Genomic DNA, 22,371 nt, shown 5'->3' on the forward strand with positions numbered 1-22,371 from the left:
TTTGTTCCACCATGAGGATTCTTCCTGGTGATAATCTTGGCACTGGATAGTTGGTTTTGGTTTTCTGTGGGAACATCAACTGAGACCTTACTACTAAGTGTAAGAGATCCAAGGAGGAGTTAGTAAAGTCAGACAAAGCAGTGAGAATAATAATAATAAATATAATAGCAAACATAGCTGAGGACTTACTATATTCCAAGCATCTCTAATCTCATGTTAGTATGATACAACTCCATGAAGTAGGTAGTCTCATTTTTTTCAAATAAAGAAACGGTCTCAGTGGGTCATTTATTCAAGGTCACCCTGTAGCAAGTGGCAGAGACCAGGCAGTCTGACTCCACATCTGTCCTCCCAACCACTATGATGCCTTGGGAAGTACATATGCAGCCTAAAGATGCAGTTCTGCCACTCCCAGAGTTCTCCCTTTTAAGAGCCTGAGTGACATTGGGGTTGGGAGGAGACCTTTGTTGGAAGAGTCGCTTATGAGGCAATACGAGGAAACCTCTGACTTTGATGTCTTTTGCATCCTTTTTTTGTCCTTCTGACTTTTTTACCCCTCCCCTCAGCTGTCTCAGGCTGGAGACCTCATCATGGAAGTTTATATAGAGCAGCAGCTCCCAGACAACTGTGTCACTCTGAAGGTTGGTCCCGAGGGGACTGGAGGGGAAATAAGAGGATAGTGAGGTTCCAGGGGCAATGGCCTGACCAGCATGGATTCTCTGCTCTTGCCCTGACCCCAGGTGTCCCCAACCCTGACTGCTGAGGAGTTGACTAACCAGGTACTGGAGATGCGGGGGACAGCAGCTGGGATGGACTTGTGGGTGACTTTTGAGATTCGTGAGCATGGGGAGCTGGGTGAGTATGACCATGCCTGTGTGTTCATGCATGTGTATATGCGTGTGTGTGGTTGTGCGGTCAAGGTCATTAGTGACTTCATGTTACCAAATACAGTGGACTCATCCACTCATCCATGCAAGCGGACATTCAACACAGTTGACTCACTCCCTCTTCCTCAGTATTCTTCCATCTTGGCCTTAGTGACCCCCACAAGCTCGCAGTTTACCTTCTACCTTAAAGGGAGCTTGTCTTCCTCTTTTGCCCAGACTCCAAATGTTGGAGAGACCCATGGCTCAATCCTAGGCCCTTTTATCTATCTACATTTCTCCTTGGATGAATTAACCCATTCTCATGGTTTTAAATGCCATTAATAACCTAACACCTAAATTTATATCTCTGGCCCACATCTCTCCTCTCAGCTCCAGACTCATATCCAAATGCCTACTCAACACCTCCACTTCTGACTAGCAATTCAAATGTAAAACATCTAAGACCAATTTAGATGATTTCTAGCCCCTTTCCTAAAAAAAAAAGCCTAGGCCATTCTCCAGTTTTTCCCAACTCAGTAAATGGTACCACAATTCACCCAGTGATTAAGGCCAGAAACCTGGGAGTCCTCTGGGACTCCTCCCTTTGTGTCATCTTCATACCCAACTCACCAACTAGTCTTGTCGATTCCATTAGAATTGATCACTTCTCTCCATCTCCACTGCTACCACCATCCTAGTTGAAGTCACCATTATCTTTTTGTCTGTCAACAATAACCACTAAAATGTGTGGCCCCAGAAAGGGGATAGCTGGATAGTGTTCCATGCTTGCCTCCCTACAATCCATTTTCCATGCAGCAGCCAAGTGAACATTTCAAGCATAAATCAGCTCATATCCTTCCTATGGTTAAAACCCTTCAGTGGCTTCCCATTGAACTTAAAGTATCATTCCAGTCCCTTACCACAGCCCACATGGCCTTGAATGTCTGGCTCCTGCGTCCTCCATGCCTCATCTCACATCACCTGTTCTCGTATCTATCCTCTTTGCTGTAGCTACATTGGCTGTTTAGTTCCCCAAATACATCTTTCCTGATTGCCAGCCTTTGTTCTTGCATTTTGTCATGCTTGAAATCTTCTACCACCCAATCTTAGCATGGCTTGCTCTTCCTAATCCTTCAGATCTCTGAGTCTCATCTTCAAGTGCCACTTTTGAAAGGTCTTGCCTGACTACCCTATCTCAGTTGCTGTCCTGTTGCTCGCTCAGCTTATTGTTTCTTGCAAAGCAATTATTTGTCTGCAATTATTTTGTTGTCTGTACCCTCACTAGACTGTGTGCTTTGTGAAGGGAGGCCATGTGTATCATGCTTACCACCGTATCCCAGGGCCGGCACAGTACCTGGCATAGAGACAGTGAAAAATAAATGTCTGTGGTTGGATAGTTGAATGGATGAATGAATGAATGGTGAGAGCTGGGGGCTTATTATGGATATGCTGACTGATATATAAACCCTCACCTTTCCCCTTAAGAGCGGCCACTGCATCCCAAGGAAAAGGTCTTAGAGCAGGCCTTACAATGGTGCCAGCTCCCAGAGCCCTGCTCAGCCTCCCTGCTCTTGAAAAAAGTCCCCCTGGCCCAAGCTGGCTGCCTCTTCACAGGTGAGCCTCCTTCCTCTGCCCAGCATCCCGCAGGTCTCTCCCCTAGCACCCTCCACCCAGGATTGCCCATCTATGCCCAGGTATCCGACGTGAGAGCCCACGGGTGGGGCTGTTGCGGTGTCGTGAGGAGCCACCCCGCTTGCTGGGAAGCCGCTTCCAGGAGAGGTTCTTTCTGCTGCGTGGCCGCTGCCTGCTGCTGCTCAAGGAGAAGAAAGTGAGGCCCTGGGGCCAGAGGCGTGGGATGCTGGGTGGCCATGGAGAGAAGCCATGACTGCACCCACCCTCTGACTCCACAGCCCATACTGTCATCAATCTCATTGCTTCCCTGCCCCCGACTTCTGTGACCCTGTGACCACAGACCCCATTGCTTCCATGACGTCTTGACATCATTAACCATGATCTCTCATCTCTCCATCTTGCTGACTCTGTTTCTGTTCTCAGAGCTCTAAACCAGAAAGGGAGTGGCCTTTGGAGGGTGCCAAAGTCTACCTGGGAATCCGCAAGAAGTTAAAGCCCCCAACACCGTGAGTTTTCTTCCCCAGCCCGCACTTCCAGGGCCTTCCTGCCTTCACCCCCCTGCCCTTTCTGACTGCCCCATCACTGTTCTTCTTTGTCTCCCAGGTGGGGCTTCACATTGATACTGGAGAAGATGCACCTGTGAGTACCTCCTGCCCTGGCTTCTCCTCTGGCCCAGCTCTGCACCCTGTCTTTTCTCTTCCCTCTTTCTATGCTCCATTCCTATAGCTGTGACCCTCTCTCTCCCTCTGATTCCACTCTGATCACCCCAGCTACTTGTCCTGCACTGACGAGGATGAGATGTGGGATTGGACCACCAGCATCCTTAAAGCCCAGGTGAGGGGAAGGAAAAGGCTGAGGGCTGGGTCTGTGGTCCCCCTGGGGCCCAGCTATCCTCCTCAGTGCCTTTCATACCCACTGGTGCCAACCCCTCATGCTTCCACCAGCACGATGACCAGCAGCCAGTGGTCTTACGACGCCGTTCCTCCTCTGACCTTGCCCGTCAGAAGTTTGGCACTATGCCTTTGCTGCCTATCCGTGGGGATGACAGTGGAGCCACCCTCCTCTCTGCCAATCAGACCCTGGTAAGGCACCCCAGCCTGCCCCAACCCCTGATTCCTATCGTAACCCTTGTCACATTGCAGTAGGGAGTGGTGTGCCTGCTAGCCTGGTGCCATCCTATGCTCACTGTCCCCCTCCCTTCTGCCTTCTTCACCCCCATTCCCCACCCCTGTCTCCTGTTGCTAGTCCTCACTGTGTCTTTATGTCTTTCCCTCCCCTTGTCCCCGCCCCACCTGTGTCCAGCGGCGACTACACAACCGGAGGACCCTGTCCATGTTCTTTGTGAGTATTGTGCCTGCTCCAGCAGTGTACCTGTCAACCTTGTGTTCCTCTGTGCTGCCTGAGCCCCGGGTGTGCTGTTTTCCTCATGTAGGCCATCAGGGTGTGTGTGTGTGTGTGTGTGTGTGTGTGTGTGTGTAGGCCATCAGTGTGTGTGTGTGTGTGTAGGCCATCAGGGTGTGTGTGTGTGTGTGTGTGTGTGTGAGAGAGAGAGAGAGAGATAGAGAGGGAGAGAGAGAAAAAGGGAGAGGGAGAGGGACAGGACAGAGAGAGGAGGCCAGAAAGGATGGGGAAAATGAGGCATGTAAGATGCGGTAATAAAAGGAGAAAGGTCGGGCACAGTGGCTCATGCCTGTAATCCCAGCACTTTGGGAGGCTGAGGTGGGTGGATCACCTGAGGTCAGGAGTTCAAGACCAGCCTAATCAACATGGTGAAATCCCGTCTCTACTAAAAATACAAAATTAGCTGGGTGTGGTGGTGCATGCCTGTGATCCCAGCTACTTGGGAGGCTGAGGCAGGAGAATCACTTGAACCTGGGAGGCGGAGGTTGCAGTGAGCCGAGGTCGTACCACTGCACTCCAGCCTAGGCAACAAGAGTGAAACTCTGTCTCAAAAAAAAAAAAAAAAGGAGAAAGTTGTCACAGAATCTGTGAAATAGAAGGAAAGTGATGAAGTGAATGCATTTTGGAGTTAGACCTGGGTTCAAACCCCAGCTCTACCATTCACTCATGTGATGCTGGGCAACTTACTTAACCCCTCTGCATTCAGTTGACTCTTTTGTAGTGTAACCCACTGCACAGGGTTGTTCCAGTATCATACATGCCAAGTATTTTATAGCATCTGGCCCAGAGGAAGAGCTCAGTAAATGTTAGTGATTCATAATCTGGTAACTTTAACTATGTGCCCACTCCTGCCATCCCATTCCCATCCAGCCGATGAAGTCATCCCAGGGGTCTGTGGAGGAGCAAGAGGAGCTGGAGGAGCCTGTGTATGAGGAGCCAGTGTATGAGGAAGTAGGGGCCTTCCCTGAGTTGACCCAGGACACTTCTACCTCCTTCTCCACCACACGGGAGTGGACAGTGAAGCCAGAGAACCCCCTCACCAGCCAGAAGTCCTTGGATCAACCCTTTCTCTCCAAGTCAAGCACCCTTGGCCAGGAGGAGAGGCCACCTGAGCCCCCTCCAGGCCCCCCTTCAAAGAGCGGTCCCCAGGCACGGGGGTCCCTGGAGGAACAGCTGCTCCAGGAGCTCAGCAGCCTCATCCTGAGGAAAGGAGAGACCACTGCAGGCCTGGGAAGTCCTTCCCAGCCATCCAGCCCCCAATCCCCCAGCCCCACTGGCCTTCCTACACAGACATCTGGCTTCCCCACCCAACCCCCGTGCACTTCCAGTCCACCCTCCAGCCAGCCCCTCACATGACCCTAAGACCAGCAGTCTGAGAGGGTAGGTACCAGAAGACCCGGAAGCTCTTATCATGGCACTGTTGCAGCTTCCTCTGCCCTGGCTGGAAAGACTCCAGAATCCAGTGTGGTGCTGTGGAAGGAGCACTGGACTGAAGGCTTCAGTGGCTGCGTGTCCCAGGACAGGTCATGGCCCCTCTCTGGGCCCAGTCCATTTATCTGTACCATGAGGTAACTGAAGTAAGGAGAGAAGTGAATGTCAAACTGTGTTTCTTAGAGCCATAAGCCCCACATATTTTCCCTGAACAAGGGTAGCTCCTGCTTTATATATTTAATATGTAGGGGTTCTGTGAGAGATTTTGGGTTTTAAAGGAATGGTTTTACTGCATTAAAGAAAAAAAATGCTTTGGAAACCAGAGGCCTGGATGATGTTAAAGTCTATCCTGTCCCACTTCCTACATTCTGGGACTACAGTGAAGCCTGGAGTAGGGAGACTGATTGAGTTTGGGAGCTGGGACCGGGGGAGTCAAAAATAGATCAGTAATTGTCAATAAACCTTGGAACCAAAAGACTACCATTCTCATTCATTCATTGAACAAATATGTATTGTGCACCTAATTGATGCCAGGTCTGGGCATATAGCATGAACAAAACAAACAGGGCCCCTGCTCTTATGGATCCTCCATTGTGGAGGGGAACAGAAAATAGCAAATAAACACATAAACCAGTACTTGAACAAGTGAGTTTAGTGCTGTGAAGAAACTGAACCAAAGTGATGAGCTTGAAGAGTGATTGTGGAGGCCAGGCACAGTGGCCCACACCTGTAATCCCAGCGCTTTGGGAGGCTGAGAGGGATGGATTACCTGAGGTCAGGAGTTCCAGACCATCCTGGCCAAGATGGTGAAACCCTGTCTCTACTAAAAGTACAAAAATAACCGGTTGTGGTGGCACGTGCTTGTAATCCCAGCTACTCGGGAGGCTGAGGCAGAAGAATCACTTGAACTTGGGAGGCGGAGGTTGCAGTGAGCCAAGATTGCACCATTGCACTCCAGCCTGGCAACAGAGCAAGACTCCATCTCAAAAAAAAAAAAAAAAAGAGTGATTGTGGAGATGGCCTTTGGACTGGGTGGATGGGGAAGGCATCTGTGAAGAGTTGCAAAGTAAGGGAAAGAAGCTGTTGGAGGAGACAGATGGAATGCTGGAAGGAGAAGATTCTGGAGAAAGAAAGCAGGCATGAAGAACGCTCTGCACTGGAAGGGACTTGGTCTACCGAGGGAACAGCAAGGAGGCTGGAGCACAGTGAGCAGACAGTGGGAGGAGAGTACAGGCTGAAGTAAGAAAGACCAGCAGGGTCTTCCAGGCATAGCCTTGAAGGCCATGGATTCTATTTGGATTTTATTCTGAAGCAAGTGCATTTTAAGCAAGTAAATCATGAGATCTTATTTCCCTTTAAAAAAGAAAAAAAAAAGGTTGATCACTCTGAGTGCTGTGTGAACAGTGGGTTGGGGTGAGGGCAGTGTGGAAGCAAGGAGACCAGATATTAGACCAGAAGTCTAATAATGGGGGCTTGGACTAGGATGGTGGTCTTGGAAATTGAGGAAAGTGGATCAAGGTTTTTGTTTGTTTATTGTTGTTTGAAATAGCACCTGTAGGACTTACTGACGGATAGAATGTAGGGGTAGGAGAAGGCACACTGACTCTGGGTTTCTGACTTAACTGACTGGAGGAAATGCGGTGCCATTTAAAACGTTAGGCGGGGAGGATCAGGCTGAAGGAGCTTTAAAAGCTTTAAAAGTTGAGGTTCCTATTAGATATACTAGCAGAGGTGTCAGTGGGGAGTTGGAATGTGAATCTGGAGTTTTGAGCCATGTCAGGGGTACTGGGAGAGGTGCCTGAGCCAAAGAAGCTTAGGTGAGGAGGATGGGGAATGGGGGAGAGGCTCCTCAGGAAGCAGTGCTAGGGCTGGAAGATCCTAAAGGTGGCAGGGGCTTCCTGCGCATCTCCCAGCTCTCGCCGACTCACTGGTGTCGTTTAGTTTTCAGTGGGGCCCAGTCTTTTTCCCTTTGGGCCTGGTTCCTTCCTGGATCCAGGCATCTTTCTCACCCCGCTCACGCTGGCTTTTCCAGTTAAGCGGGAATTAGGAAAAGATCTGGGACCAGCCCTCTCTTCGTCAGATGCATCTTTGCTCAGGTGCCCAGTGACTCAGTTTGCCTGGTCACACATTGAATTCCTCGCCATTCCTCATCATTAGCTCGGGGACTGGTGATCTACATATGCAAATGAATAATTATCAATAATTACAGGCTGAATCAGTGGCTACACTACAAATAGAACTCAGGCGTCTTTACTCAGATGCCTGGGGTTCTTCCCACCGCCCAGCGGACGCTGCGTCCGCCCCGCCAGCCGGACCCTTCCGGCGTATTCGCAGCAGTAACAGGTTTAGTTTTTCTGCGGCCCCCTCTCGCTTCCGCGCCCTGCGCCGTCGCTGGACAAGTCGTGGGCGGGCAGAGGGCGGGGCCTGACCTGGCCTGGGGCGGGGCTCCATAGTGGGCGGGGCTTCCTCGAGTTCCGGAGTCCAGTCGCTGGCCGCCTTGCTGGAGCGGAGATGCAGCCGCCGCCCCGAAAAGTGAGCTTGGCCCTGAATGGGGACTCCTGGCGGGCTGGGGGAACGGAGGGAGCTAAGGGGGCATCCGACTTGGGGTAGGAGACGGGAAGGCGGAAGGGGTCAGACCCCAAACCAGAAGAGGAAAGAGCTCAGCCTCTCCCCGGCCCCGCCCCCTCACCGCTCCCTGCGCGGAGTGTTTTTTAGGTCCTTGCGCTGGGGTCTTCATCCTCTCCTTGCCCCCTCAGGTGAAGCCCGCCCAGGAGGTGAAGCTTCGCTTCCTGGAACAGCTGAGCATCCTTCAGACCCGGCAGCAGAGGGAGGCGGATCTGCTGGAGGATATCAGGTAGCTCCCCCAACCCCCTTCATTTACACTCACCTTCGTCGTTGTGCTCCACTGCTCCCCAACATACATGTGCTGGGGTGGAGGAACAGGGGCCAAGAGCTCCCCAGCCGACCAATCCACAGCCCTCACCCTAGGCCTGGCCTCTCCAGATACTGGAGAGGAATGCTCCCCCACTTAACCCCCCGCAACCCCCTCCCACCCACATAAACACACAGGAACCCTCCCTCAAAGCCCTTGACTCCACACCACTGCCCCCAACCCCACGATCAACCTTAGGGCAGAATCCCTCTCCCTCTTCCTGACCTGTTGGAAGGCTGGCAGACATCGTACCCAGGCCCCCATCAGTTTTCACCTCTAAGCCTACAGATGAACCTCTGGGGTGGGGAGGATCCTGCTGGGGCCCGGGGCAGTAAGGTGAGGGTTTCCTGTGTTGCAGCTGCCTGAGGTGATCTCAAAGACTCCTATCAGTTCCATTCCCTCTGGGTGTAGTTAACTCTAGGAACCTGGCTCCCCCCACCGCTTCCTCTTGCCCAGAGTAGAGGACTGAGGATGGGAGAACAGGACCAAACATAACCTTATCCGCCACCTCACCCCCCACCTGCAATCTCCGCAGATCCTACAGCAAGCAGAGGGCAGCCATTGAACGGGAGTATGGGCAGGTATGGGACTTTTCTCTGGACCTTACCTCTTGTTCCAGCCTCCTTTACATCACCAGTAATGTCTGTCCATACCTATCCCTATTGTGGTCAAGAGCAGATACCTAGAGTCAAGCAGACTGGTGTCAGATCCCTGTTGTGTAATTATAGCCATGTGACCTTGGACAAGTTACTTAACCTTTCTTGACCTCGGTTTCTTTCTCTGTGAAATGGGAATAATAATAATACCTTACCTTCATGTAGGGTTGTTGTAAGGATTAAACAAATTAATGACTATAAGGCATTTAGCAAAGCAAGTGGCACATAATGTACTCAGAGAATGGTATGATTATACTCTGATCTCATATTCTGCCAGTTGGGGTGGGTCTTTGAAAGGGAACTTGGTTCTGTGATGGCTTTTTCACCAGGCACTCCAGAAACTGGCTGGCCCATTCCTGAGGAGGGAAGGGCACCGGAGCGGCGAGGTGGACAGCAGGTGGGCCCTATGGAGGGGGAGGGCCACAGGGGTCAAAAAGTGGTGGGGAGCTCAGCCCCAGGAACCTGTGGGGATGAAGGCCTAGCAAGTGGGGAGGGCACGTGAGCTGTAGGTAGAGCTGACACAGCAGCAGCAGAGGAGCTGACCCAGCAAGGACACTGTGGGTGGGGTGGAGGGCAGGAGTGAGGCTTGTGGCTGAGCTAATGGGCTGATCGATTGATGGGCTCCCAGACAAGGGAGGATGGGAAAGCACTCTGTCTCCCATGGTGTTGGTCAGGGGATAGGGGGCGGGGGTGGTCTCATGAAGCTGTGGAGTGCTCTCCTCCTCAACACAGACCTTCTCTGGGGAGGGGCAGGACAGTGTCCGGTGCCTGGCGCTGCCTGCTGGATGCCACCGTGGCTGGGGGCCAAACCCGGCTCCAGGCGTCCGACCGATACCGTGACCTAGCAGGGGGTACAGGGCGGAGCGCCAAGGAGCAGGTGCTTAGGAAGGTATGGCTCAGAGGATGGGGTGAAGGAAGAGCTGGCTTGGGACCAAAGGTGGTCTAGGTCAGGACTTTGTGTATGCATCCCAATAGGGAACAGAGAACCTCCAGAGGGCGCAGGCCGAGGTGCTGCAGTCTGTCCGGGAGCTGAGCCGAAGTCGGAAGCTGTATGGGCAGCGGGAACGTGTGTGGGCCTTGGCACAGGAGAAGGCAGCTGATGTCCAGGCCAGGTGGGATCATGGAGAGTGAGGAAGCCCAAGGTTGGGGATCAGGGAGGTGGGGCTGTCTAGGGGTGGAGCCAAGTCACCAAAGCTGGGCCCGACTCTGATCTCATATTCTCCCACTTGGGGTGGGCCTGACTCCTTTCTCTCATCTGCACAGGCTAAACCGAAGTGACCATGGGATCTTCCACTCTCGGACCAGTCTCCAGAAACTGAGCACCAAGGTTCGAGGGATGAGGGCATGAGTGGGGGCAGGGAAGAGGGGGGCAGAGTAGTCTAGTGGTTTGGAACCTAGGTGCATATGTATGAAAGACTGGGTTGAATCCAGGCTCTCCTACTTCCTGGGTGGGTGACCTTGGTTAATTTACTTGATCTCTATGAGCCTTATTTTCTTCTATAAAATGGAAAGAATACTCTTCTTTTTCAGTCCTTTAATATGCATTTATTGAGGATCTGTATGTACTAGGCACTGTTCTAGACACTATGGATACAGTGGAGAACACTACCAATGGAGTTCCTGCCCTCACAGTCTGGTTAAGAGAGACAGACAGCAAATAAATACTTAGATTAAGATGAAAATAAAACAAGGTACTATGATAAAGAATAACAAGGGGGTAGAATTTAGAGGGAGGCCTCTCTGAATCGGTGGCCTAGCTGTCAAGAAGGAGCTGGCCTCGCAAAGATCTAGGGGAAGAACATTCCAGAGAGAAGAAATGGTGAGTGCAAAGGCTCTGAGGTGGGAATAACTTTGTAGGCTCGAGGAACTGAGAGAAGGCCAGTATGGCTGGAGTACTGTGAGCAAGGGAACAAGCACTTGAAAAGAGGTCAGAGAGGTTGTGGGGGCCAGCTCATATTGAACCTGGTGGACCATGATGAGGAAAGTGGATTTTATTTTAAATGCGTGCAGAAGGCACTAGAGGATTTTGAGCAGGAGTTGTGAGTATGCAATATTTTTAGTGTAGTGCCAGGCACATAGTAAGCACTCAGTAATGTGAGAATCCATTCTGGATCTGGCTTCTCAATTGGTCTTGGAAGGACTCTGGGGGTCTAGGGCTTCCTGTTGACATCAGTTTACCCTCCTAGCTGTCCGCCCAGTCAGCCCAGTACTCCCAGCAGCTGCAAGCGGCCCGCAATGAGTACCTGCTTAACTTGGTGGCTACCAATGCCCACCTCGACCATTACTACCAGGAGGAACTGCCAGCTCTGCTCAAGGCCAGTTTTAACCCAGACACCCCTGTCCCTCAGCAGGGAGGGAAAGGAGGACCTCCCCCTGCTTCTTGATCCCCGTGACAGTGGGTGGTACAGGGGATCTTGTCTGCTTAGAGTGGGTAGATGTTACATACATGGGCTCTGGTTCTGCTCCTAGCTGGCTGCATGGCATTGTGCAGTACATTTAACCCTTCTGAACCCCAGATTCCTCATCAGGGATAACCCTTTCTCTGCCTGTCTTATAGCACTAGTGGGGCTCAAAGGAGAGAATGGATGTGAACGTTGTGTTTTAAACTTCTAAGTGCTCTGCACACATGAGGGCCTTTCTCATGAAGAATGTCTTCTTCCCTCCTTCCTATACCTCATGCCCATCACCCGTCAAATCTGGAACGAGCCTCTTTTACAGTAGAAGTCTGGTAGAGGTCTGGGGGAAGGGTGGTGTCAGTATCTTGGGGTTCTCTCTAGGCCCTGGTCAGTGAGCTGTCAGAGCACTTGAGGGACCCCCTGACCTCCCTGAGCCGCACTGAGCTGGAAGCCGCAGAGGTCATCCTGGAGCATGCCCACCGCGGAGAGCAGACAACCTCCCAGGTGAGGGCTGTGGCCTCTAAGCTTCCCCAGGCATCCTTTTTACCCTTCCCTCCCAGTGCAGCCCTTTGTGCTTCACACATTGTCCTTTTTCTTCCAGGAAGTGCTAGGGACAGGGTTGGAGAGTGAGCCAGTGAATGAGTGACTTTGACTTTTCCCAACCCCTAGGTAAGCTGGGAGCAAGACCTGAAGCTGTTTCTTCAGGAGCCTGGCGTATTTTCCCCCACCCCACCTCAGCAGTTTCAGCCAGCAGGGACTGATCAGGTGAGATCTTCCTGCTTGTTGGAACCAGGCCACATATAAAGGCGACTATGATTTAGGCCTCCTCCATTATCCTTGTCTTTGTGTTAACTTAGTGAGTGTTACACCGTGGAGAGGGGGTTTCAGAACTCCCGCTCACCTCCCTCCCAACAGGACACACAAAAAAAAACACACCTCAGTCCACCTTTCAGTCACTTGACTGCACCATCCTCTTCATTCTACCTCTGTCCTTCAACCTGGATCCCATTTCTGAAGCTCTGTATCTCTATGTCCACATTACCTGTGTCCATGGCCATAGGCATGTGCCCCTTCCTCTTTGTCCTTGTCCTTGGAGGTCAAGACAGAGTGGAAAAAGGAGGGAACTGGAGAGAAGGAACAGCCTCAGGTCCTCCTCACAGCACCCACTGACCCATTCAGGTGTGTGTCCTGGAGTGGGGAGCAGAAGGCGTGGCTGGCAAGAGTGGCCTGGAGAAAGAGGTTCAGCGCTTGACCAGCCGAGCTGCCCGTGACTACAAGATCCAGAACCATGGGCATCGGGTGAGGTGGGGGGCACAGGTGTCATGTGTACCTTCTTGTCTCAGCAAGAAGAGCTGAGAGAGGGGATCTTGGAGCCATTGAGGGTGTCATGGAGCTACAGAGGGGAGGGAAAGGTATTTTAAGGTAACAGTGTGGCACAATAGTTAAGAGCACAGTTTTTGGAGCTAGACCGACATAGGTTCAAATTCTCTTCTGTTGCGTCCCATTTCTGTAACTCCGGGTAAGGGAGTGACTTAACCTCTCTGGACTTCAATTTCCTCATCACTAAAGTAGGGCCAATAATAGCACCCACCTTATAGGGAAGATTAAATGACATAATGTATGTGGTGCAACTAGCAAAGTACCAGTTCCATAGTAAGTCATGCCCCACAGTATTTCCACCCACCCCTGTTCTCTGCCTTCCCAACCAGGTACTGCAACGACTGGAGCAGAGGCGGCAGCAGGCTTCAGAGCGGGAGGCTCCAACCATAGAACAGAGGTTACAGGAAGTGCAAGAGAGCATCCGCCGGGCACAGGTGAGGCACGCCCCTGAGGTTAGAGATCCCACCTTCTCAGGCAAGCCCCACTCCCTCTGCTCCTCTTTCTGATGGTAGGAAGGAGGGAAGGGAGAAGCAGAGAGTAGACACTGCCGTCAGCCAGGTTCCACTAACTTCCTTCCTCCCCATGGCAGGTGAGCCAGGTGAAGGGGGCTGCCCGGCTGGCTCTGCTGCAGGGGGCTGGCTTAGATGTGGAGCACTGGCTGAAGCCAGCCATGACCCAGGCCCAGGATGAGGTGGAGCAGGAGCGGCGGCTCAGCGAGGCTCGGCTGTCTCAGAGGGACCTCTCTCCAACCGTGAGCTCCTCCCCCAACACTACCCATCCTTACTTAGAAGGGAAAAACTCCAGTGGAAGGCAAACCCTATAAAACTGGAATCACAGTTGTGCCTAACTCAAAGGGTTATTGTGAGGCTTAAGTGAAATCATTCATATATCATTCTTTGCATAATTTCTGGCATAGAGTCCTCAGTAAATTTTTATTATGAGCATAATAGAATGATTAAGAAGTAGGGTTCTGGGGCAGTCTGTAAGGGCTTTGAGTACCAGTCACTCCACTTATGAGCTGTGCAATCTCGAAAAGTGACTTAACCTTTCTGAACCCCAGTTTCCTCATAAATAAAGTGAGGTTAATAGTTGTGCAAAACTATTAACACTGGGTCATGATGAAGATTAAATGAGACAACATACACAAGATATTTTGTATTGTGCCTGGCACATAGTACGCACTCAACTACTGTAACTCTGCTATTATTGTATTATCCTGCTCTGTGGTGACTGTGGTTGTGTACGTGGTGAGTGGATGGGTGCAGCTGCCTTGGAGGGGGATCCATGGTGTCCTTTAGGGGAAAGATGGAAGAGTGGGAGACAGAACCAGTGCTTGAGAGTGGGCCCCATATGAGGTCTGTTCTTTGCCCCTCTAGGCTGAGGATGTTGAGCTTTCTGACTTTGAGGAATGTGAGGAGACGGGAGAGCTCTTTGAGGAGCCTGCCCCCCAAGCCCTGGCCACTAGGCCCATCCCCTGCCCTGCACATGTGGTATTTCGCTATCAGGTATGAATGGGGGTGGGGATCTCTGATGGGCAAGGGTGGGGGACAGCCAAGTCCTGAATCCTTCGTGTGTGGCCCAGGCAGGGCGTGAGGATGAGCTGACAATCACGGAGGGTGAGTGGCTGGAGGTCATAGAGGAGGGAGATGCTGACGAATGGGTCAAGGTGGGTATGGGACCCTGGGCTCTGACCTTGGGTTGGGGGCAGTAGGAGGGACTTCTCTATTGCCCCCATAGACCCTTCTAGGCAAAGCTAGAAGCCTGAGTAGAGGAGAGCCAGGGTCATGGACTGCTGAGGTAAGTCTAATATCTGTTCACATTGCTGGGTGAGCAGGCTCGGAACCAGCAAGGCGAGGTAGGCTTTGTCCCTGAGCGGTATCTCAACTTCCCGGACCTCTCCCTCCCAGAGAGCAGCCAAGACAGTGACAATCCCTGCGGGACAGAGCCCACAGGTAAGAAAGGGAAATTTTGGGTTAGGGGACCCTGGGTATAGAGAAGAATTGTTAGGGGTTGTAGCCCTGGGGTGTCACGGTCCTGGGGCACTGCCACCCACCTCCCTTTCACCGTCTCTCCTGGGCCTCTGTAGCATTCCTGGCACGGGCCCTGTACGGCTACACCGGACAGAGTGCAGAGGAGCTGAGCTTCCCTGAGGGGGCACTCATCCGTCTGCTGCCCCGGGCCCAAGATGGAGTAGATGACGGCTTCTGGAGGGGAGAATTTGGGGGCCGTGTTGGGGTCTTCCCCTCCCTGCTGGTGGAAGAGCTGCTAGGCCCCCCAGGGCCACCTGAACTCTCTGACCCTGAACAGGTGAGGCTTACCTTCTCCCTGAACTCCCCAGGCACCTCTGGGTTGACCCTCCCACCCCAATAAAGCCTCATATTCATCTTAATGCCCCCTCTGCTCCCCAGGTTTACCTCCTATAGTGGCCTGGGCCTCCCCATCTCCTATGGGGGGGCAGGGGAAAGGGAAGCCAAGGCAGCCTTCATAGGAGTTTGGGGGTCCTACTTTAGTGCTGGATAGATCTGAGTTCAAATTTCTATTGTATGACTTGGGCAATGATTTAACCTCTCTGAGCTTGTTTCTTCACATGTAAAATGAGGATAATACCTACTTTAGCAGGCTCACTGTCATTAGAGATAATCGAGGTAAAGCCCTCTTTTTTTTTTTTTTTTTTTTTCTGAGACAGAGTTTCGCTCTTGTTGCCCAGGCTGGAGTGCAATGGTGCGATCTCGGCTCACCGCAACCTCTGCCTCCCGGGTTCAAGCGATTCTCCTGTATCAGCCCCTCGAGTAGCTGGGATTACAGTCACGTGCCGCCATGCCCGGCTAATTTTCTATTTTTAGTAGATACAGGGTTTCGCCATTTGGTCAGGCTGGTCTCGAACTCCTGACCTCAGCTGATGCACTCGCCTTGGCCTCCCAATGTGTTGGGATTACAGGCGCGAGCCACCATGCCCCGCCAAGGCAAAGCCTTTAGTGCAGTGGAATGCAGAAGGTGTTTCAATATAAGATATCTGTTGTTATAATGTATATACATACAGCAGAAAGAGAATAGGAGTGGGCATCAGGAGAACTGGGTTCTAGCCAGCACTCTGCCAATAACTGGCTCTGTGATTTTGGACAGCTGGCTTAACCTGGGTCTCACTTCTAACATAGGAGTCGTATTATTAAAAATGCCTACCTCATGGGGTAGTGGTGAGAATTGAATGAATTAGTACATGTGAAATGCTAGCAGAACACTTGAGACATAGTAAACATAAGCATTCAATACATATTGGCTGTTGAAATATTTGTCAGCTACACCCCCCACCTGAATGCAAGCGTTTGGCCACTTCCTGTATTGGGAAGTGATGAGGAAGGAAGTGGAGATGGGATGAGAGGAAAAGCTGGTAAAACCTCCCCGCATGCCAGGAATAACTCTGTGCCCATCCCACCTCCAGATGCTGCCGTCCCCTTCTCCTCCCAGCTTCTCCCCACCTGCACCTACCTCTGTGTTGGATGGGCCCCCTGCACCTGTCCTGCCTGGGGGTGAGTGGAAGGAATTGGGAACCGTGGGAGGCTAACAGACAGGAAGAAGGAGGAAGCTTGGACTCCCAGGTCACGCTCTGGTCTTCTCCGTGCCTTCAGGCATCTTGCAATAAGGTCTATTGCAGCTTGGTGGAGAGCACTTGCCTGGGCTCTGGAGCCAGGCTGACTGGTTCAGGTCCTGCTCTGTCATTTCCAAGTGTGTGGTGGGATTCTGAACCTGTCTGGGCCTCAGTTTATGTTGTTTATGAGGTAAGGAAAAGGTACTAGCTCATTGAATTCTTATGAGAGTTAAAAAAGATGCCTGCGGACTACACAGCATTGTGCCTGGCACACAGTAAGTATGCACTCACTGTTATTATTTTAAAAATTAGCTAACTTCTCTCACGGTGTCCTCCCAATATGCACCTTTTGCTCCTAGTGTACAGATACCTAGCTTTTTATCACTATTTTTTCTGATGCCCACTTTTTTTCTTTTTTAAATGTCTATAGCAGTTTTATTTTATTATTATTTATTTTAGATTCAGGAGGTACATGTGCTTGTTTGTCATATGGATATATTGCATACTGGTGGAGATTGGGCTTCTAGTGTACCTGTTACTCAAATAGTGAACATTGTACCTGATAGGTAATGTTTCAACCCTCGCCCCTGCCTCCACTCCTACCTTTGCCCGCTTTGGAGTCCTGGGAGTCTGTTATTTCCATCTCTATGTCCATGTATACCTGTTGTTTAGCTCCCACTTACAAGTGAGAACATGCAATATTTGGTTTTCTGTTTCTGTGTTAGTTCACTTAGGATAATGGCATCCAACTCCATTCATGTTGCTGCAGAGGACGTGATTTCATTCTTTTTTATGGCTGTGGAATGCCTGCCTTTTCTAAAACCTTCTGGTACTTCCACCTTGTCCACAAAGAGTCTCCCTCCCTGGAGTTACCACCATCTCCACCACCCCAAGTTCACTTTGCATGACTTAGCACTTAGTCATTTATTGTGTTGAGCTTTCGTTATTGGTTTCTTGACAGCCATTGGGTGTGGGAGCACTAAGTATCCTATCTCCCTTTGTTTTGTACCTTGAGCAGAGCTGATTATACAGCAGTTGCCCAATAAATGTTGAGGACAGCAGATAGAGTGATGGATTTTATGGTCTAGGATGGTGACCATTAATTTAACAAATATTTATAGAATGCCACTGTCCTAAGTGCTGGAGATACAGCATTGAACAAAACAAAGTCTGAAGACTGACTTGTGGTTCTTGTTTCCAGACAAAGCCCTGGACTTTCCTGGGTTCCTGGACATGATGGCACCTCGACTCAGGCCGGTAAGGGCCCTTTGCCTTGGAGGAGATTGTATGTAGAGGGGTTATTCCAACCAGTCCTGTTTTGTCTGCAGGGCTGAGGGAATAGACAGGGATACCCTTAAGGGAGAACTCTGGAGCACTAACTGTGTGTTCCCTACAGATGCGTCCACCACCTCCCCCGCCGGCTAAAGCCCCGGATCCTGGCCACCCAGATCCCCTCACCTGAAGGCCAGGGAAGCCTTGACCCCCAGTGATGCTGCTGCCCTTATCTTCAAGCTGTCAGACCATACCCTCAATGATCCAGAGCAACACAGCCAAAAGCTGGAATCTCCCTTATTTCCACCCTCACCTCCAAGGGTGGAAACTTGCCCCTTCCCATTTCTGGGGCTGGAACCCACTCCTTTTTTTCCCATTGTCCTATCATCTTTAGGACTGGAACTACTACTTTCTTTTCTGCCATCACCCTATCTAGCGTGGTGAAATGCCTGAAATCTCTGGGACTGGAAACCATCCATCAAGGTCTCTAGTGGTTTTGGCCTACCTCTTTCCCCACCCTGGCTCCGTGACCCACCCCACTCTGGATGCCAGGGTCACTGGGGTTGGGCCGGGGAGAGGAACAGGCCTTGGGAATCAGAAGGAGCTGGAGCCAGGATGCAAAGCAGCTGTAATGGTCTGAGCAGATTTATTGACAATGAATAAAGGGCACGAAGGCCAGGCCTGGGCCTGGGCCTCTTGTGCTAAGAGGGCAGGGGGCCTACGGTGCTATTGCTTTAGGGGCCCACCAGGGGCAGGGGCCTGCTCCCAGCTGCCACGCTCTATCATATGGAGCGAGGTATTGGGGAAGGCAGGGCAGGCAGCCTGTTGCAGGCAGGGGAAGGAGAAGAGACTGAGGGGCTGTGATGTCTCCTGAGGCCCCCAGCCTGAGACTGTGCAACTCCAGGTGGAAGTAGAGCTGGTCCCTCAGCTGGGGGGCAGTGCTGTCGAGTGGAGGGGAGGGCCTTCACGCCCACCCACCCCCTGGCCCTGCCAGCTGGTAGTCCATCAGCACAATGAAGGAGACTTGGAGAAGAGGAAGAGTAAGTGTTGCTTCCTGTTCAAGCTGTGTCCAGCTTTTCCCCTGGGGCTCCAGGACCTTCCCTATCTCCACCACCAAACCAAGGGATTTATAGCAAAGGCTAAGCCTGCAGTTTACTGTGGGGGTTCAGGGAGCTGAAAGGCTTAAGTAGTTTAAGTAGGTGATGGGAAGATGAGATTACCTCATTTAGGGCTCAGGCAGACTCACCTCACATACTCCCTGCTCCCTGTGGTAGAGACACCTGAGAGAAAGGGGAGGGGTCAACAATGAGAGACCAGGAGTAGGTCATATCAGTGCCCCCCAGAGTAGAGAGCAATAAGAGCCCAGTCCAGTGCAGTCCCGGCTGTGTTTTCCTACCTGGTGATCGGAAGTGTCTGGTTTGCTTGGCTGCCCATTTGCCTCTTGAGTGGGCAGCCCTGGGCTTGGGCCCCTCCCTCCGGCCCTCGTTGGCTCTGCAGAAGCTCTGGGGTTCCCTTCAAGTGCACGAGGGGCTAGGCTGCTGTCCCTGAGTCCTCCATTCTGTACTGGGGGGCTGGCTAGGACCTGGGGCTGTGGCCTCTCAGGGGGCAGCCTCTCCATGGCAGGCATCCCTGCCTTGGGCTGCCCTCCCCCAGACCCCTGACCACCCCCTGGGTCCTGTCCCCCACCAGAGCCCCAGCTCCTGTCCGTGGGGGAGCCATCACGGTGTTCGTGCAGTCCATAGCGCTTCTCAATGTGTGTCACCCGGAACCTGGGAGGGGAGAGAACACTGGGGTTTAGGACCACAACTCAGAGGCTGCTTGGCCCTCCCCTCTGACCAGGGACATCCTGAGTTTGGTGGCTACTTCCCTCTGGCCTAAGGTAGGGGAGGCCTTCTTAGACTGTAGGGCACATTGTGTAGCCTGATTTCTGCTGGAGCTCCCAGTCCAGGAGGAAAGAGCCAAGGCCCACTTTTGGGATCAGGTGCCTGATCGTTGGGCCCCCTACCTCAACTTCCCTTTCCCTGGAGCACCTGCCCCACCTGCCCACAGAGAACACAGTGGTCTCCCCTGTCCGGGGGCGGCTTTTTCCTTCCTTGGAGCGTCCCTGACGGACAAGTGGAGGCCTCTTGCTGCGGCTGCAATGGATGCAAGGGGCTGCAGAGCCCAGGTGCACTGTGTGATGATGGGAGGGGGCTCCGTCCTGCAGGCTGGAGGTGGCATCCACACTGGACAGCAGGGAGGAGGGGAGCAAGGGTAACATTTCCATTTCCCTTCATGTTTTGTTTCTTAAATTCTTTCAGCATGCTCCTTAAAATCCCAGAAGCCCCAATTTCCCCAAGCCCCAACATTTTTTCTTGTCTTTATGTAATAAACTCAATATTAAGATGTTAGTGACCACATGTTCTTCCTCCCAGGGCTGTTTGCTAAAAAGAATATTGCTTAACCTAAAGGAGTGGCACTAGAGGTGAATGTTAAGCTTGATGATACCTAGATATGAGAGATGGTTTGAAGGAATTGAGATTTCTACAAAACTTCTTTCTTCCTATAAGTTAGCCAGCTTTGCCCTTCTCCCAACCCCATACATGCAAGGAGGCTGGGAGACGATTGTGCTGGAGGAGAGGATACTCTCCAAGGCAAGCTAAGTCATGCTGGTCCTTGTTTCCAGCTCACCTGGACAGCTGCACTGTCCCTTCTCCTTCACTGTCCCCCAGCATCTCCTTCAAGGCCTCAGCATTGGCTGAGGGAAGAAGGAAAAGAGGGAGTCAGTGGAGGTGGAGGTCAGGGCAAGAGAAGGTTGGAGAAGAGGGAGCAAGGGGCTATGCTAGACCCACCTTCATTTTGGATGATGCAGCGAACAATCCTTTCTACTGTGTCCTCATTCATGTCATCGTCCTCAGCTGAAGGATGAAAGAGATTGGCAAGGAAGCAGGAATGAGTCAGCTTTGAGGGAACATTACCTGGTGGCTCCCATCATTTATTGCTTAGGACATACCCTTTTACCTACTTGCTATCATGCTGGACCTCAGCATTTCAGGGACCAGAAAAGATGGGGACACCAATGCAAGCCCAAGACTACCATCCAGAGGACCCTTCCTGCCCATGCTGCCTTCTCTAGTTTTGCTTTCAGAGTGGTGTCACCCCACTTGCTAACTCAAGAGTGCATCGCTAGGCTTCCTGAGCAGGTTTGATCAGGATTCGGCCGGGGTCTGTTGGTCAGGGAGGCAGAGGTGAGGGGCAGAGGTGTGGGGAGAAGGGTGAAAGGTGACTGAGCCAGGGTTCCAGGCTCCTCACTCACGGGGCTGAAGCTGGGCATCGTCAGGCTCAGAGCCCCTCGACGTGCGGCAGCGGTAGCCCTTCTTCTTGAGCACGTGGCAGATCATGAAGCCTACCAGGCCCATGAGGAAGAAGACCAGCACAAGCAGGAAGAGCATATACAGCCCATGTTGGGGCGGTTCCAGGTCAGGCTGTGGTTCCGACATGAGGCCCTGGGGGGCGAGCGCGGGCCAGGGCGCCTCCTGGGTTTAGGGGGCTGCAGCTAGGAATTGGGGAGGAGTAGGAATGCCGTCCTCAATGGATCTGAAACAAGCACGTCTAAGACGTCCGGCTGAGGTCCGGCCCCACCCGCTACCCAACCAGGGAGCTGTCCGGGCCAGGGGTGCTGTTTCGCCAATACCGCCCGAGGCAAGAGGTCAGCGTATACGCAAGCTCTCTACCATGACCCTGGTCCCGCTGCCCCGACGCCCCAAGCGTTCCCCTTTCCAGCTCGTTCACGCTTCTGTCCCTCCCAAGGACACTGCAGCACGAGATGGGACGGCATTCTTAGGCGGCGGGAGCAGAAATCGTGCCTGAGTCAGCGCCCGCACCTCCTCCGCGCCGGCCTGAGCCAGGCCTCTGCAGCCCCTTCCTCTCAGTACTCCCACACCCCTCTCCCTTTTTGGTTTCTCCCACCCTGACCACCTGGTCCACCCGGTACCGGTGATTTGGTTCTGGTTCCGGCTTCTGCTGGGGTTCCGGCTCCAGGGGCGTCCTAGTGCGGCTCAGGGCCCCCGACGCCCTTCCGGCGCTCATCCCTTGATTCCTCCCCTCCCCCTTCGCCGCCTCACCGGCCCCGGGCTGTGGCTGCGGATACCCGCGCCGTGGCAGGCGGGGGGAGGGAAGGACAGAGAAGGATGCGGGCTTGCTGAGAGCGGCGGCCGGCTCCAGGCAACTCCGGCCCTGGGTCAGGGAGATCACCTCCGCTGCCGCCCTGGCTTCCCAAATGCCTTCGCCCGTCGCGGGCCCAGGACCAGGGGGCGGAGCGCAGGTGTGCGGGGCGGAGAGCGTGAGCTCTGCGCGCGCGTGACTGCGCCGGGCCCCCCCGGGGCAATGTGCGGCGCCGAGTCTGGGTCCGGGTAGGGGACAGGCGTGGGTGTTGTCCACTGGTCTATCCGGTACGCCTGGCGCAGCTCCTGCCCTCAGATGCCCCGACCGAGCGGAGAGTCAGGAATCTTCCCCGAGGGCTGGGGGAAGCCGGCTTTCCGCACCTTTGAGGGACGGAGTGGCGGGATCTTCGGAGCTTCCTAGAGAAGTGACCACGGCCTGCGCCCGGTTTGGGGCAAGCGGCTGGATGGGATGGCTCGGCTTCCCGAGAATCTGACCCCCGGCCGGAGACAAATGGCCCTTGCATCCTAGGAGCGATGCTACCAGTTCCCTGCCCAACTCGGGACGCTCAAAGCCCCAGATCCCTGGAGAGCGGAGCCGGGCGAGGGGCGGAGCTCCCATGGGGGCGTGGCCTGGGTGTGGCTGGAGGCGGGGCCTCAACGCCCAGTTCCGCAGAGGC

The 22,371-nt window shown here is 52.9% G+C and overlaps 3 protein-coding genes across 13 annotated transcripts in view; 2 read left to right on the top strand and 1 right to left on the bottom strand.

The window, feature by feature from the left end:
* The window catches only part of ARAP3 (ArfGAP with RhoGAP domain, ankyrin repeat and PH domain 3), a 28,513-nt gene extending 22,705 nt beyond the window's left edge, over positions 1-5,808 (top strand). For 5 of the 6 annotated variants that reach the window (XM_030827363.1, XM_030827372.1, XM_030827391.1 and 2 more), the window contains 10 exons: positions 567-641; positions 741-855; positions 2,352-2,480; positions 2,561-2,694; positions 2,922-3,004; positions 3,102-3,137; positions 3,269-3,332; positions 3,443-3,580; positions 3,801-3,839; positions 4,770-5,808. In XM_030827363.1, the coding sequence (XP_030683223.1) occupies positions 567-641; positions 741-855; positions 2,352-2,480; positions 2,561-2,694; positions 2,922-3,004; positions 3,102-3,137; positions 3,269-3,332; positions 3,443-3,580; positions 3,801-3,839; positions 4,770-5,255 (1,299 nt within the window). In that variant the 3' untranslated portion in view covers positions 5,256-5,808. The remainder of the gene's footprint in view (positions 1-566; positions 642-740; positions 856-2,351; positions 2,481-2,560; positions 2,695-2,921; positions 3,005-3,101; positions 3,138-3,268; positions 3,333-3,442; positions 3,581-3,800; positions 3,840-4,769) is intronic. The other variant, XM_030827369.1, reaches the window with a different exon arrangement.
* A 473-nt stretch (positions 5,809-6,281) lies between these two features.
* FCHSD1 (FCH and double SH3 domains 1) lies at positions 6,282-18,264 on the top strand. Of its 2 annotated transcripts, XM_030827407.1 has the most exons (20): positions 6,282-7,862; positions 8,087-8,184; positions 8,798-8,843; positions 9,248-9,315; positions 9,672-9,807; positions 9,894-10,030; positions 10,182-10,245; positions 11,105-11,233; positions 11,696-11,818; positions 11,984-12,079; positions 12,494-12,613; positions 13,024-13,128; positions 13,284-13,445; positions 14,071-14,199; positions 14,277-14,360; positions 14,529-14,646; positions 14,781-15,001; positions 16,134-16,221; positions 17,482-17,537; positions 17,677-18,264. In XM_030827407.1, the coding sequence occupies exons 1-20, from the start codon at positions 7,842-7,844 to the stop codon at positions 17,740-17,742; spliced, it is 2,067 nt and encodes a 688-aa protein (XP_030683267.1). In that variant the 5' UTR covers positions 6,282-7,841; the 3' UTR covers positions 17,743-18,264. The 2 variants fall into 2 exon arrangements, with proteins under 2 accessions (XP_030683267.1, XP_030683275.1); XM_030827415.1 differs by lacking the exons at positions 6,282-7,862; positions 8,087-8,184; positions 8,798-8,843; positions 9,672-9,807 and having other exon boundaries at positions 9,192-9,315.
* RELL2 (RELT like 2) lies at positions 18,182-22,309 on the bottom strand. 5 transcript variants are annotated; one of them, XM_030827435.1, is made up of 9 exons: positions 21,526-21,600; positions 21,266-21,345; positions 20,848-21,087; positions 20,384-20,449; positions 20,223-20,289; positions 19,592-19,777; positions 18,949-19,321; positions 18,799-18,832; positions 18,182-18,575 (listed from the first exon to the last, which is right to left on the bottom strand). In XM_030827435.1, the coding sequence occupies exons 3-8, from the start codon at positions 21,029-21,031 to the stop codon at positions 18,800-18,802; spliced, it is 909 nt and encodes a 302-aa protein (XP_030683295.1). In that variant the 5' UTR covers positions 21,032-21,087; positions 21,266-21,345; positions 21,526-21,600; the 3' UTR covers positions 18,182-18,575; position 18,799. The 5 variants fall into 5 exon arrangements, with proteins under 5 accessions (XP_030683295.1, XP_004087309.1, XP_030683289.1 ...); XM_004087261.2 differs by lacking the exon at positions 21,266-21,345 and having other exon boundaries at positions 21,526-22,309; XM_030827429.1 differs by lacking the exon at positions 21,266-21,345 and having other exon boundaries at positions 21,510-21,580.
* Positions 22,310-22,371: the final 62 nt, after the last annotated feature.

The sequence above is a fragment of the Nomascus leucogenys genome, chromosome 2 (assembly GCF_006542625.1).
Source record: "Nomascus leucogenys isolate Asia chromosome 2, Asia_NLE_v1, whole genome shotgun sequence".
Lineage (NCBI taxonomy): Eukaryota > Metazoa > Chordata > Mammalia > Primates > Hylobatidae > Nomascus > Nomascus leucogenys.

What these genes read in the sequence shown, in the direction of transcription:
- FCHSD1 (XM_030827407.1), top strand. Translation starts at nt 7,842, where the DNA reads ATGCAGCCGCCGCCCCGAAAA. An exon ending in AGGAGCAGGTGCTTAGGAAG is followed by an intron (nt 9,808 to 9,893) that starts GTATGGCTCAGA and finishes GCATCCCAATAG; the next exon opens with GGAACAGAGAACCTCCAGAG. An exon ending in GAGAGCAGACAACCTCCCAG is followed by an intron (nt 11,819 to 11,983) that starts GTGAGGGCTGTG and finishes CCCAACCCCTAG; the next exon opens with GTAAGCTGGGAGCAAGACCT.
- RELL2 (XM_004087261.2), bottom strand. Translation starts at nt 21,031, where the DNA reads ATGTCGGAACCACAGCCTGACCTGGAACCGCCCCAACATGGGCTGTAT. An exon ending in CTGCATCATCCAAAATGAAG is followed by an intron (nt 20,290 to 20,383) that starts GTGGGTCTAGCA and finishes TTCTTCCCTCAG; the next exon opens with CCAATGCTGAGGCCTTGAAG. An exon ending in GGGACAGTGCAGCTGTCCAG is followed by an intron (nt 19,778 to 20,222) that starts GTGAGCTGGAAA and finishes CCTGCTGTCCAG; the next exon opens with TGTGGATGCCACCTCCAGCC.